Raw genomic sequence first — 14,637 nt, forward strand, 5'->3', positions numbered from 1 at the left:
CCCTTAAAGATCCTCTTACAGTAATCCTCCAAACCCTGCCTCAGTATTATACATCCTAATCTGTTTTAAAAATACAGCTAGTGTTGTGGAGTGAAAGAACCACTGGCCCAGGCATTTTATTTCAGTATTAACTTGACCAAGATCCTTTGCCCTTGGGGACTTAGCTTCGTTCAATGCAGAATGCACTATAGTATGAAAGCTACACTTATACTGTAAGCCAATGCACATTTTATGATCTGATGCTTCCTCTTCAAACACATGATAAAACCAAAAATATTAAACATGATTATATTAATATTTAAAGAAAATATAGAAAAATCTCAAGATCGACAATAGAAAAAAAAATTGTAGGTGACAGGTGGGGACTGTTTTCATAGGTCTGTTCCACTTGGGACAAAAGAGGATAATTTTATGCATATACTTGGTGTGCCTATTTCCTTGTTTTTAATCAAGACATGTATATACAACATGGAACATGGCCATAACAATATATCCTATTTGACAATTTAAATAATTCTTTATTCTTAACCAAAAATGATAAACTTCTTATTCAATAATTGTTCTTTACTGCTAATCAGGAACTAAGCTGAAATAATTCTTTCTGTCCTTTGGATACCAAGTTTAAGTCATTTTTGATTTAGGGTTTTGAAAAGCAAATAGATTTTTAAAATTCAAATATTTTTATTTCATGTTTCAGACTTCTCCTCTACAAATAGTAAATGAACATTTGAGACCAATCATTGAGATATAACAATCTTGCTAATTTCATTTTCTTTTCTGTGTTTTTTTTTTTTTGAGACAGGGTCTCACTCTGGTGCCCTGGCTGGAGTGCAGTGGTGCCATCTCAGCTTACTGCATCCTCAACCTCCTGGGCTCAGGTGATCCTCCCATGTCAGCCTCCTGAGTAGCTGGGACTACAGCCATGTGTCACACACCCAGCTGATTTTTTGTATTTTTTTTTTTTTTTTAGTAGAGACGAGGTTTTGTCATGTTGCCCAGGCTCGTCTCAAACTCCTGAATTTAAGCCGTCTGCCCACCGCAGCCTCCTAAAGTGCTGGGATTACAGGCGTGAGCCACCGTACCCGGCCTCGTTTTCTTCAAACAGTCTTACTTAGTAATGATCTCTTCAAAATGCTGCAGCGATTCCTGGAACACATGGGAGCTGGAGATTACTTTTCTCTTGCCTGTTATACAATGATGTCCGTGACAAACCTAGGATATGTCCAGTTTGTAGAACAAACCCTAATACTGAATACTGTTTCCCCACTTGGGTTTCAAATGCAGCTTGCTACAATGCTAAAACTACCAATTTGGGTCAATTATGTCCCCCAAATATCATCTTTGCACATATTTGTCCAATCATAGTAGAAATCATATTTTTTGCCACAGATATGAAATGAAAAAAAAAGGTTTTTTTCATCAACAGCTACAAATAATAAAAAAAGAAAATAGTGTTGATGATTTTACAGCTGTATGAGTTCTGCATGCTGTGTTTTCTACCTTAAATTCTGACTGGCCTATGATTTTATTTGCAAGAATATCACTACAAAAATATGCAAATGGTATTTCACATTGGACAAACCACATTTTAAATAATCTTTTATAATTCCCCAAAAGTGCGATTGCTTTCTTTATAGAATAGATTCAAGCCAGACACAGTGGCTTATGCCTATAATCCCAGCACTTTGGGAAGCCAGAGTGATAGGATTTCTTGAGGCCAGGAGTTTGAGACTAGCCAGGGCAACATAATGAGAACTCATTTCTAAAAAAATAAAAAAATTAGCCAGACGTGGTGGCACACACCTGTAATCCCTCCTATTTGGGTGGCTAAGGCAGGTGGATCACTTGAGCCCAGGAGTTTGATACCAAACTGGGCAACAAAGAGAGACCCCCAACTCTCCAAAATTACATACTGATTTACAATGATCAGGGGGCTGGAATACATTTAAGAGCTACAATTGAATATCTAATAATTATTATTAATGCTGATTGTTATTGCTCATGGGCGAGACATGTAATGGGTAGCCAGTTCCTTGGCTGGTTAATATTGTTTGCAGGGTTAAAGATTCAGAAAATGTTACTGTCAAAAAAAGGTGGATTTACAGATCATTTGAACTAAAAGGGACCTGAGAGGTCATCAAATCAAATGTCTTCATTTTACATAGAGCTTTATTTAGATATTCACCTAGAAAGACATGCACCTGATGTTCACAGCAGGATGGCTGCCCATGTGACATAGGAAGACATGTGCAGAGGTCGGATTCCCAGCCCAACACTCCTTCCTTTCGCCTGAAGGTGCTCGTGACACCAAAGGTGAATTCTCAGGGTCTCCATTTTCTCAGACGTGATCTGAACCCAACTATCACTCAGTGAAACGTGCATGTCAATTTCACATGCTTTTGCTTCCTAGGAAAGTAAGTGCAAAGTGATTCAGGAGGTTTTAGATAATTCACAGCAGTGTTAAATTGCCGGTTCAAGGTTTCTTTATCAAGTAGGTGGGAAAATAATTTTTCTCTGCTCTTCATATGCCTTCTCAGAAAAGCTAGTGAAATGTATAGAAAAAATGATCATCATCACTGGCCATCAGGAAATGCAAATCAAAACCACAATGAGATACCATCTCACACCAGTTAGAATGGCCATCATTCAAAAGTCAGGAAACAACAGGTGCTGGAGAGGATGTGGAGAAATAGGAACACTTCTACACTGTTGGTGGGACTGTAAACTAGTTCAACCATTGTGGAAGTCAGTGTGAGATTCCTCAGGGATCTAGAACTAGAAATACCATTTGACCCAGCCATCCCATTACTGGGTATATACCCAAAGGATTATAAATCATGCTGCTATAAAGACACATGCACACGTATGTTTATTGCGGCACTATTCACAATAGCAAAGACTTGGAACCAACCTAAATGTCCAACAACGATAGACTGGATTAAGAAAATGTGGCACATATACACCATGGAATACTATGCAGCCATAAAAAATGATGAGTTCATGTCCTTTGTAGGGACATGGATGAAACTGGAAACCATCAATCTCAGCAAACTATTGCAAGGACAAAAAACCAAACACCGCATGTTGTCACTCATAGGTGGGAACTGAACAATGAGAACACATGGACACAGGAAGGGGAACATCACACTCTGGGGACTGTTGTGGGGTTGGGGGAGGGGGGAGGGATAGCATTAGGAGATATATCTAATGCTAAATGACGAGTTAATGGGTGCAGCACACCAACATGGCACATGCATACATATGTAACAAACCTGCACGTTGTGCACATGTACCCTAAAACTTAAAGTATAATAATAATAAAATTAAAAAAAAGAAATGTATAGAATAGTCCACTAGCTTCTAATGTGACATTAACAGAAGATGTGGTAACTTCTTAGTAGCCAGAAAATAATTCTGAAACATAAAGATGCCATCATTGATATATTTCATTATTAAATAAGATAGCTGACTTATACATGACTCAAAAAAGGGAATATGAGGTCCCCTTCCTTTAAAACAAAACTTCCAATGTGTAAATTCATGTGTACTGAACTTTTTATTGGAAGGAAAATGTCAGAGAGAGGAATCTGACATCTGGTCACTGTTTTTCTATTTTTAAAAGTGTCTATATTTTGAAAGCTTTATTTACTGGCCTTGTACAAATAAAATGAAGATACTGAAACATCTTTAGTTGCTGCTTTTCCTGCAGTTATCACAGAAAGCCTCTTTAGGTGCTGAACAATGTAGTGTCAGGCTGTCCAATTTTCCTCTTGTATCTTCTTTAAAAAAAAAAAAATGCCGGCCAGGCATGGTGGCTCATGCCTGTAATCCCAGCACTTTGAGAGGCCGAGGCGGACAGATCAGGAAGTCAGGAGTTTGAGACCAGCCTGGCAAACATAATGAAACGACGTCGCTACTAAAAATACAAAACATTAGCTGGGCGTGGCGGTGCGCCTGTAATCCTAACTACTTGGGAGGCTAAGGCAGGAGAACTGCTTGAACCCAGGAGGCGGAGGTTGCAGTGAGCTGAGATCGTGCCACTGCACAACAGCCCAGGCAACAGCGTGAGACTCCGTCTCAAAAAAAAAAAAAACAAAAAAAAAAACGAAAAAAACAAACCTGCCAAGTACCTTGACTGTGCATGTCTTTGAGTTTGTTGCTGGGAAACAGTTAACATTCTCAAACACACAGTCTCTACTCTCTTGGATTTGTTTCCTCTGGCTTAACGGACGGGAACTATTGTTAGTTTAAAAGTGGTATGCTCTTCATTGAACATATTGATAGTAACGTATGTTTATAAGTTGAAATTAGAAAGGCAAACTATATAACCATTAATAAAATATCTTAGGACTTACATAGCATAATTTTACCAGCTCTCTAAATAATTTTTAAAAGCTTTTTGGCCAGGCGTGGTGGCTCATGCCTGTAATCCCAGCACTTTGGGAGGCAGAGGCAGGAGGATCACAAGGTCAGGAGATCCAGACCATCCTGGCTAACACAGTGAAAGCCCGTCTCTATTAAAAATACAAAAAATTAGCCTGGCGTGGTGACACATGCCTGTAGTCCCAGCTACTCGGGAGACTGAGACAGGAGAATCGCTTGAACCCGGGAGGTGGAGGTTGCAGTGAGCCGAGATGGCGCCCTTGCACTCCAGTCTGGGTGACAGAGTGAGACTCCATCTCAAAAAAAGAAAAAAAAAAAAAAGGCTTTTCAAGGGCCTGGCTCACATATTAACTGTTATGTATTAAGTACACGTGATAGTGCTGGTTAGATTTTTTAGAGAAGGAAGCGGGGCACACTAAAAGGAGATAAGCAGATTTCAGAGTCAGAAAGTTCTGGGATTGGATTCTGCCCCTGCCACCTGTTGTGTGTGACTTTAGGTATGTGATTCATTGTCCCTACATTTCTTTTCTTTTTTTGTTGAGATGATGTCTCACTCTGTTGCCCAGGCTGGAGTGCAATGGCAGAATCGCAGCTCACTGCAACCTCCACCTCCCAGGTTCAAGAAGTTCTCCTGCCTCAGCCTCCTCAGTAGCTGAGATTACATTCATGTGCCACACTTGGCTAATTTTTGTATTTTTAGTAGAGACAGGGTTTCACCATGTTGGCCAGCATGCTCTCGAGCTCCTGGCCTCAAGTGATTCACCTGCCTCAGCCTCCCAAAGTGCTGGGATTATAGACGTGAGCCACTGAGCCCAGCCTTCAATGTCCCTAAGTTTCAATTTCCGCATTGGAAATGGGAATAATGATGTTGATATTAACGTTAACAAACTCATTGAGTGTTACTGTGTGGCATGTGCTAGTCTAAGCATTTACATTTTAAGACTCATTTGTCTTAAATTAGGATAATATTACCAACCCCATGACCTAGGTAATATTATCCTAATTTACAGGTGAGAACATTAATGCATAGGGTGACTAAGTAAACTATTCCAAGTTGCAGGGCTGGTAAGCCACGACTTGAGTCTGGGAGAAGTATTCACCTCCCCATGAAGGTGTATTTCTCACATAGCATAATATCACTAGGATTAACATTAAAATATAAATAGTTTAGGAGAAAGCTGATATCCTACCTAAGGGTCCAGCCCAGTTGAAACTCTCCCTTCTCAAAAAAGCACTTCATGAGCACTAAGCTTGAAAGAGCAGCACCCTTCTTCTGAGCGCTTTAGCATCTAATACATGTCACGCCCATGTCCCACCTATCCGGGGCCAGATGGGGTACCTTTTCTTGTGTGTATGCATAAGTCTGCAGGTACATACATATATGCTTATACGTTTACACATATACACACATTTATATATCTAACCTTCTCAGCAAGTTTCAGAGATTCCTTAGGGCTCTGGTATCATCTTATTACTTTATAACCACTACGATATCTTAACAGAGTGCCTTGGAGAAGTAGAAATTCAATAAATATAAAATATTTCATTAGAATAGTCTTCACTAACTAACAATTCTTTTCCTTACAAGTTTCCTAGAAAAGAAGGTGCTAGCTATGGAAGACAAGCACATCATCCAACTACAGTCAATAAAAGAAGAGAAAGATCAGCTACAGGTGTTAGTATCCAAGCAAAATTCCATCATTGAAGAACTAGAGAAAAAAATAGTGACTGCCACGGTGAATAATTCAGTTCTTCAAAAGCAGCAACATGATCTCATGGAGACAGTTAATAACTTACTGACTATGATGTCCACATCAAATTGTAAGTTTACATATCATGTTTTCTTCAGCTTTAATAACCTTTAGTCAGTAAAACTCTCAAAAGACTAAAAACTTCTCCTTTTTCAGAAAAGGCACTATTTCTCATATATTTCATATGAAATATCTACCAATTAAAATGAAGGAAGAAGAGAAGGGGAAATATATGTTATACTAATTATTATGAAGCAAACACCCCAAACATACTTTTGATTCATGGCAGTAAAGAGCCTACTTTTAGTTAGTTCCATCATTAATTAGACGGATGAGACTGGGCAAATTACTAAACCATGACAGATATTGATTTATTTAGTTAGGTTTTACATACGAAAAATAATATCAGACCCATAGGATGGTGATTAAGATTAAATGAGATAATACTCTCAGTGAGTGGCATAAACTGGCACTTAAGAGATGCTAGTTCCCTTATCTTGCCAGGTTCTTAAGCACATTTTGCTTTCCTTATTATTGTTTTACTTTGCAGCTTCTCTTATATATTGGAGAGAAGGCCCAGGTGTGGTGGATCACGCCTGTAATTCCAGCACTTTGGGAGGCTGAGGCAGGCAGATCACTTGAGGTCAGGAGTTCGAGACTAGCCTGGCCAATATGGTGAAACCCTGTCTCTACTAAACATACAAAAATTAGCGGCCGGGCGCGGTGGCTCACGCTTGTAATCCCAGCACTTTGGGAGGCCGAGGCGGGCGGATCACGAGGTCAGGAGGTCGAGACCACAGTGAAACCCCGTCTCTACTAAAAAAGACAAAAAATTAGCCGGGCGTGGTGGCGGGCGCCTGTAGTCCCAGCTACTCGGAGAGGCTGAGGCAGGAGAATGGCGTGAACCCGGGAGGCGGAGCTTACAGTGAGCCGAGATTGCGCCACTGCACTCCAGCCTGGGCGACAGAGCGAGACTCTGTCTCGAAAAAAAAAAAAAAAAAAAAAATTAGCTGGGCGTGGTGGTGGGCACCTGCAATCCCAGCTACTCGGGAGGCTGAGGCAGGAGAATCAGTTAAACCTGGGAGGAGGAGGTTGCAGTGAGCTGACATTGTGTCACTGCACCACACTATGTCCTCAGTGGGACAATGGCCTCAAAGGACAGGCAATGGGGTCATGATACAGATAACAGTGTTTACGGACATTCTTTTTAAATTCTTCCATACTAAGTTTACCCTATTCTACTCAAGATGAAAGATCTTCAAAAGTAATAATTTATGTGATTGTGAAGTACTTTCGTTACATGTAATTCATGATCATCAAAGGAAGTGTGGATTATTTGAAGTATTTTAATTACATGGAATTAATGACCAAAAAGTAAGTATTAATCTTTTGAGAAATAATAAGAAAACAGGCTGAAAGGAAACTTTATAGAAAGGTTAAAAAAGTGGCACAGCCTTTTGCTTACTTAAAAATTCCAAAGTAATAAAACTCACCAAATGATTGTGTCTTGAAATAACAAGTCTTTGTCCTTTCATGAATTCCATTGAAATGTCTTACTATTTTTTAAAAGCAGCTAAGGACCCCACTGCTGCTAAAGAAGAACAAATCAGCTTCAGAGACTGTGCTGAAGTATTCAAATCAGGGCACACCACGAATGGCATCTACACTTTAACATTCCCTAATTCTACAGAAGAGATCAAGGTGAGGTATTCGTCTCCCCTTACTAACGCCCTGGCTCCAGGCAGGCCGCTTTAGAGGGTGAGGAACCAGAGAGCAGAAGTCTCCCCCAAAGATCTTCCCCAACCCCACACAGTACAAAGCCACAGTTACGGGGCAGCTACCTCACCTAGAGCGCTTGCCAAGGGATCTAAGTTCCATTGCTGTACAGAAAATACAGAAGCTGCATATGAATGAAGTAGAAATGTCTATCTTATCTTCCGCAAGAAATATATTCTCCTTGCATTTTGCTTGAATAATGCATACTGTCAGTTGTTTTTCCTGAGGTGTCAGACTCATTTCCTTAATTTTAAAGAAAGTATCTTCCAAAAAGCGAAGGTCGAATAACCATAGTGCATCAGCCATAGAGGTTTCGTGAAATTAATAATTTCTACTGTCGTGCCAATGTCATTTTTCAGTGACAGTAGTGTTCCTTTCTTTTTGTGTGTGTGACTGCACAGTGACTTGCACAGTTTGCTCCCGCTGCTCTGCCTTACACAAGGATGGTAGCAGTTTTACCCACCACGGTTTTTGCTCTATCTGAGCAAACGCTAACACAGGGCCACAGACCAGTGGTGTCTTAGCATCGTGAAAACAGTTTCAACCTGTGGACGTGCTGACATGGTCTGGGGGACACGCAGGATTCTGAGGTCCACACCATGAGAACCGCTGGGGCAGGTGATTCTAACCTTATTTAATGCAGTCTGGAAGACCCGAAACACACCATAAAGACAGCGTTCATTTTCTTCTCAAACAGGGGAGTTCACTTCAAGGCATATGTCCAATTACTGCATGTAACGTGAGTGGACAGTCAGTACTCACAGCAGGCAAAGCCACAACACAGCTTACCTCAGTCATTCCTAGTTCTGCAGTCTCACTCAGAGAGCCTGACTCCTGAAGGTGCTTTGGGAGACACTGAACTTTAGATGAGAAAAAAAAAAAAAAATCACTTCTGGAGAATATTTCAATGTGACTTCTCTTAAATATTTGATAGGGCAGAATGATATTACACGAGAATCAGTGTGGTGAAGTGTTATGTAGCTACTGGATAACTGTATATATTAAATGTCTATAAATATGTTGCATATAAATGTAAAAGCAGCTACATATTGAACCAACACAAATAACTACAGAGAATACACTGGATACTGTTCCAAAATGGAAATTTTCGAGGCTCTTGGAAGTATTATCTCTTTAAACTGAGCATTATCCTAAGTATTTAACACAGTATCAAAGAAAAACATTTTAAAAACACAAGCATTAGGGTTTTAAAGACCTGGAACTTGAAACAGTAACATATATCTTGATTATGAAGGGAAAAGATAAATATTGTGCTATTCCACATAATGCTTTCCAAAGAAACCTTTCTAATTCATTCATGCTGTGTTAAATCAACCCTGAAAATTAGTTAATGTCCTAGAAGCCATACAACAGGGAAGGAGGGGAACAAACCCACAAACAACACAGTCGGCTGTGGATGAAAAGGCAACAAACAGACTCTAGGCTAAGCCTTTCAATCTCTTTTGCTATCTGGTTTTCATGACAATTCTGTGCATGCCTTTTTCTGTCACCAGATGTTGGCATGTTCTTGGCCTGGGGACAGGAGTGTCAAGAGGGGGGACAGAGGATGCGTGTGAAATGGGGATGCCATGGACACTGACGCAGAGGGATAGCCACTAACCATGCAGCCCCATCATATTGTTGCATCTATGTTTCTCAGCCTAAGTGCAAGCTTCCCACCCCTGTGCACTGTCCTACCCCACGGGCCCCAGAATGACTGAAATATTCTGTAGAAAGATGAAAATATATAGTACTCTGGGATTATATGACCCTCAGGTCATGATTGGAAACATTAGGATTTATATTCCCTTTAAACACTTGCAGTAAAAGAAACTCATTTACAAAGCAGGGAACAATAAGCTTTCAAAAACCTCAATTTTCTAATCTCGAAAATAAGTGGTGTCAATTGTTACCTCTAAATTCCCTTCCACACTTAAGACTCCATAACTCACAATCTGATCCAGGGAGAGATAGACAGATTTGGATGTAAATTCTGGCTCTGACATTTGTGGCTCTGGGCAAGTCATTTAACCTTTCTGACAGCTCCGTTTCCCCATCTGTAACACAACATGATACCCTCAGCCTTGGGGGTTGTGACAACACAGGGACGGCCCCTGGGGTAGAACGTGGGACAGTAAATGCGAGTGGTCACCATTTTCACTGCCTTCAAAGACTACCAGACAACTTCTCTGCCTGGCAGGGGACCCGATTCTGCCCTGGTTTATCTAATTCAAGAAAAGAATGTTCAATTGGTCTTTGAGCAGATCTTTTCCTAAAAGGCCAATATATTGCAGCTTTAGTTTTGAAAAATTCATTAGGTTCTTGTACGAGAGAGAGACTGCAAGATGGCATTCATCAAAAGCATGTATGCTTTTGCTAGAGACATGGTCATTTCCTTCCCTAAATTCACAGGACACCTGACTCCTAATGTTTGTCTCTATGTTTGCTATTTAACCCGTCACTTAATCATTGCCTCAGAGTTGAAGCAAGTCAAGTATTATTTGCTGAAAAACATCAAGCTTTATAGAAAGATATCAGGTTCCTGCACCATGCAGCAGTGGACAGATTAAAAATATTAACTGCCCTTAGGTTTGTTGTAACTGGAGTGGTAAGGTCTTGGGAAGTATCTGAGGACTTCTGCTTTTCTGATCCTGATATAATTGATTTCAGCACTTTTACTCAGTACCTTCTGGCTGGGTGGATAACTCTATTTGAACACTGTCTTTCTCTCCAAGTTTTATAGTCCAATTAACCCTAATATTCTAGTTTTTACAAATCCTCTGCTCTTTTTTCTAAAAACCTGGATGAAGTACTAAGAAAATGTTCTAATAACCTTATCATCATCAGTAATGGAATCAAAGCAAATACTGATATGGCTCAAATCATTTATGTGCTGGCAGTGACTCTCAGACATTTGAGGGTCTTGCCTCTGACTTCCATAACAAGATAAACTTGTTCTCTGAAAAAGACAGAACATGTATTTAAGTATTGGTAACTTCGTAGCAGTGATTTTGACACTGAAGAATCAAACATTCTTGGAACAAGGATAGGCTCACCAAGAACCATATCAATGCTTTCAACCCAAGAGCATACCATTTAGGACACAGAATTAACTTCAATATACGTACATGAATCCTCAAACCAATGTAGCTTATTCAGCCGGTTTATGAAATAGATTTTTAAAAAGACATATTGATAGAAGTGGGCAGCACTGACCATTTTGTTGACCGCAGGCAAATAAGAGGCAGTATTATTCACGAACTGATTTAAACTTGGAACTGTGTTGAGGGACTTTTGGCCTATTTAGCAAAGGGTCAGGTTTCTCTGTTTTTGGCAGCATGATGTCATTGGCAAAAAACATAACAGAATTCAAGAGACCTTATTCAAATCCTATATATCACTTAGTAGGTGAGTAACTGATCAAAATCTAAGTTTACTAAATCTTTTCTCCTTTCAAAAATGCAGAATTATGATAGTACAGCAGAGTTGCTGTGAGATTACAGATAATATACACAAAGTATCTGGCAGAGTGCTTGGATGAGAGCGGTGTGTAGCAATGATAATAAGAATCATAGCAATACAGAGTGATAACAAGGGGTTAGCTTGAGCAGACTGATTTTCTACATCAGATTAACTTAAAATGAGGAAATAATTTTCTTCTTAATAAATGTTATTTTCAATAATGGCACCTATCTTTCCAAACATGAGTGCCATTGGGGAAGGCAATACGAGCCGGGTGACCTTTCTGGAGAGAAACCAGAACCATGCTGGGGAGAAGTCTCCTGCAGACCAGGCTGTTCCAGGGACAGTTCTCTGGTTGCACTGGTAATGAGGCATCAGGCAGCCACTGCACTTCCTCTGCACTCCTCCTTCCTCATGTAGGAAATGAAAGAACAGGACTAGCACTCTCTTGGTTCTCTTTTCGCTCTCCTCTTTAGGATTCTAACTCGTAAACAGAGAACAGTGCACGTTGAAGCTTACCCTGCCAAATCGCCTCCGTTATTCTCAAAAAGACCATGGGGCACAACAAACGAAGAATATTTATAATTGGTTTTGAACCTTAACTTCAATATTTCCTACCTTGTATGTGGCAGAAAAGTTATCTTACTTTCTGGAAAACATATTTAGTTCTACTGCAATCTTATTATTTAAAACTATTTATGTAATCTTATTTTCAGGGGTTTTTAATTTCATAATAAAACTCCAGCTGAGTTGAAACTGAGCATGCATGCGCTTAGCTTAAGACAGAATTCTGCGTTCTGGACAGAGTTTAAACCCACAGAGCCAGTTTAAGACCAGAAATGAAAAGAGTTGCTTAGAGAAAAACTGTGGGCAGGGAGCAATGTACAGAGAAGCCTGAACCAAGATGCTAAGCCAAGCTCAGGTCACACACCTTGCACCAGGACACTGGAGCCTCAAGGCCGTGTGCTCAGATGTGAACCAAAAAATCAATTAGTATTGCACATAAAGGAAGCCAAACAACCCCACAGTATGAGAATGTAACAGGAGTCCTCCAAACCCTATGATCAAAGAGTATCCCCTTCACATAGCTCTCTGTGGAGCTAGCAGGGGCTGGCGTTTAGTGAAAGGTTTCAAGGCTGTGAACACAAGTCAACGGTTTTCTGCAGGATGGAGATGTGGGGTTCGGGGCCAATCTGCCAAAATGTGCCATTCACGATGAATCTCTAAAAAACAGCAATCTCTGGGCCAGCCATCAGGGTGGGGTCTTTAGCCTGGAACAGACGATGACAAGTGAGTCATATTCTCATCAACACTTTATATTATATTACTGTTTATGTTTCACCATCATTTAAAATCCATCACTTTCAATTTATTTGAAACCATCTGTTTCTTAGACAACCCCGATGGTGTACTCCATGCCTTATATCGCAGAGAACCCTCTCGGCCGAGTCCTGTACTCAGGGTCTACATTCCTCCCGCTTCTGCTACATAAGGGTGGGTGGCGGGGCTCTGTCACTTATACCCCACGTTCCCGTTTGCAGGCCTACTGTGACATGGAAGCTAGTGGAGGCGGGTGGACGATTATTCAGCGACGTGAGGATGGCAGCGTTGATTTTCAGAGGACTTGGAAAGAATATAAAGTGGTATGGACATTCTTTAAGGCATCGGAAAAGCATTTCCCTTGTAAAAGATAGCTTTCAAGATCTGCAGAACCTTAACCACCAATCCCAAACTAACCAATGACTTTTGACGTAGTTTTTAAAATTGGTGTTTCAGTCTCCCCTTTAAAGAATGGCCAGTATAAGGTAAACTGTATCAAAACAAAAGCTGCAGCCAGGCGTGCTGGCTCAAGCCTATAATCCCAGCAATTTGGGAAGCCGAGGCAGATGGATTACCTGAGGTCAAGAGTTGGAGACCAGCTGGCCAACATAACAAAACTCTGTATCTATTAAAAATACAAATATTAGCCAGGTGTGGTGGCGCACACCTGTAATCCCAGCTACTCAGGAGGCTGAGGCAGGAGAATCGCTTGAACCCGGGAGGCAGAGGTTGCAGTGAGCTGAGATCATGCCACTGTACTCCAGCCTGGGCGACAGAGTAAGACTCTCAAAAAAACAAGGCTGCCACTACTTAGCTTATTTTTAAAGGTAGACTCAGCGTTTTTTTGGTAAGCCGACTGTTTAATGGTGCTTCACATTTCCATGAACTGAGCTGTTTATGCCAAGGCTTCTGCTGGTGGCTCCCCAAGTAGTTCTCATTATCCTAATACAAATTTTCTTCCAGCAGCAGCTTAGTGTCTAATAACTGACCTGTTTAAAATCCATTTTCCGTTGGGAAGGACCCTGAATTGTCACAGCACCAGAAGTAATTTCTGCTATTTGATAGTTATTCTATGTTAAGTTGAAGGACTATCCACTTCAAATATACAAAGAAAAAATTACATTAAGTAACTGAATTTAAGAACTTGCCTTACAGGGATTTGGTAACCCTTCAGGAGAATATTGGCTGGGAAATGAGTTTGTTTCGCAAGTGACTAATCAGCAACGCTATGTGCTTAAAATACACCTTAAAGACTGGGAAGGGAACGAGGCTTACTCATTGTATGAACATTTCTATCTCTCAAGTGAAGAACTCAATTATAGGTAAGTGAGTTCATGGTAATTTAAAGAAAAAATTAAAAGATTTGTGGCCAGGCGCAGTGGCTCACGCCTGTAATCCCAGCACTTTGGGAGGCCAAGGTGGGCGGATCATGAGGTCAGGAGATCAAGACCATCCTGGCGAACACAGTGAAACCCCGTCTCTACTAAAAATACAAAAAAATTAGCCGGGTGTGGTGGCGGGCGCCTGTAGTCCCAGCTACTCAGGAGGCTGAGGCAGAAGAATGGCGTGAACTCAGGAGGTGGAGCTTACCGTGAGCTGAGATCGTGCCACTGCACTCCAGCCTGGGCGACAGAGCAAGACTCCATCTCAAAAAAAAAAAAAAAAAAAGAAAGAAAAAAAAATTAAAAGATTTGCCAGGTGACTATTCCAGAAAATGAGAACCACAACAATTTAACCAAGAGCTAAACTACTCTTATATTACCTTAAACAGAAAAACATCTTGTTTCTCAGATTATTACTTCTTTTTCTCTGGGTTTAAAATTCTAACTTTGGTTATAACAATACAAAAGAAACTTCTTACAAACAGTATTTTGTCCGTTGTGTTTAGTGTGTATCTTTAAAGCCTAGAAGAACTCTGCCTGGTAGATAATTGGCTTTCACAGAT

The 14,637-nt window shown here is 40.5% G+C and overlaps 2 protein-coding genes across 17 annotated transcripts in view; one reads left to right on the forward strand and one right to left on the reverse strand.

Annotated features, from left to right (window-relative positions):
• Window positions 1-14,637, reverse strand: part of MCPH1 (microcephalin 1) — a 243,065-nt gene that overhangs the window by 120,317 nt on the left and 108,111 nt on the right. The window contains exons 13-14 of one of the 13 annotated variants that reach the window (XM_063637968.1): window positions 14,283-14,338; window positions 10,782-12,643 (exon numbers count right to left, since the gene is read on the reverse strand). The exons of 11 other annotated variants lie outside the window; for them this stretch is intronic. In XM_063637968.1, the coding sequence (XP_063494038.1) occupies window positions 12,625-12,643; window positions 14,283-14,338 (75 nt within the window). In that variant the 3' untranslated portion in view covers window positions 10,782-12,624. Of the gene's footprint in view, window positions 1-10,781; window positions 12,644-14,282; window positions 14,339-14,637 lie in introns of those variants that run through there. One more of the 13 variants, XM_055289064.2, reaches the window with a different exon arrangement.
• Window positions 1-14,637, forward strand: part of ANGPT2 (angiopoietin 2) — a 61,935-nt gene that overhangs the window by 37,960 nt on the left and 9,338 nt on the right. For 2 of the 4 annotated variants that reach the window (XM_055289137.2, XM_055289150.2), the window contains 4 exons: window positions 5,972-6,204; window positions 7,705-7,835; window positions 12,914-13,015; window positions 13,848-14,014. In XM_055289137.2, coding sequence (XP_055145112.1) covers window positions 5,972-6,204; window positions 7,705-7,835; window positions 12,914-13,015; window positions 13,848-14,014 — 633 coding nt within the window. The remainder of the gene's footprint in view (window positions 1-5,971; window positions 6,205-7,704; window positions 7,836-12,913; window positions 13,016-13,847; window positions 14,015-14,637) is intronic. The other 2 variants (XM_055289143.2, XM_055289158.2) reach the window with 1 other exon arrangement.

The sequence above is a fragment of the Symphalangus syndactylus genome, chromosome 1 (assembly GCF_028878055.3).
Source record: "Symphalangus syndactylus isolate Jambi chromosome 1, NHGRI_mSymSyn1-v2.1_pri, whole genome shotgun sequence".
In the NCBI taxonomy this organism is placed as follows: Eukaryota; Metazoa; Chordata; class Mammalia; order Primates; family Hylobatidae; genus Symphalangus; species Symphalangus syndactylus.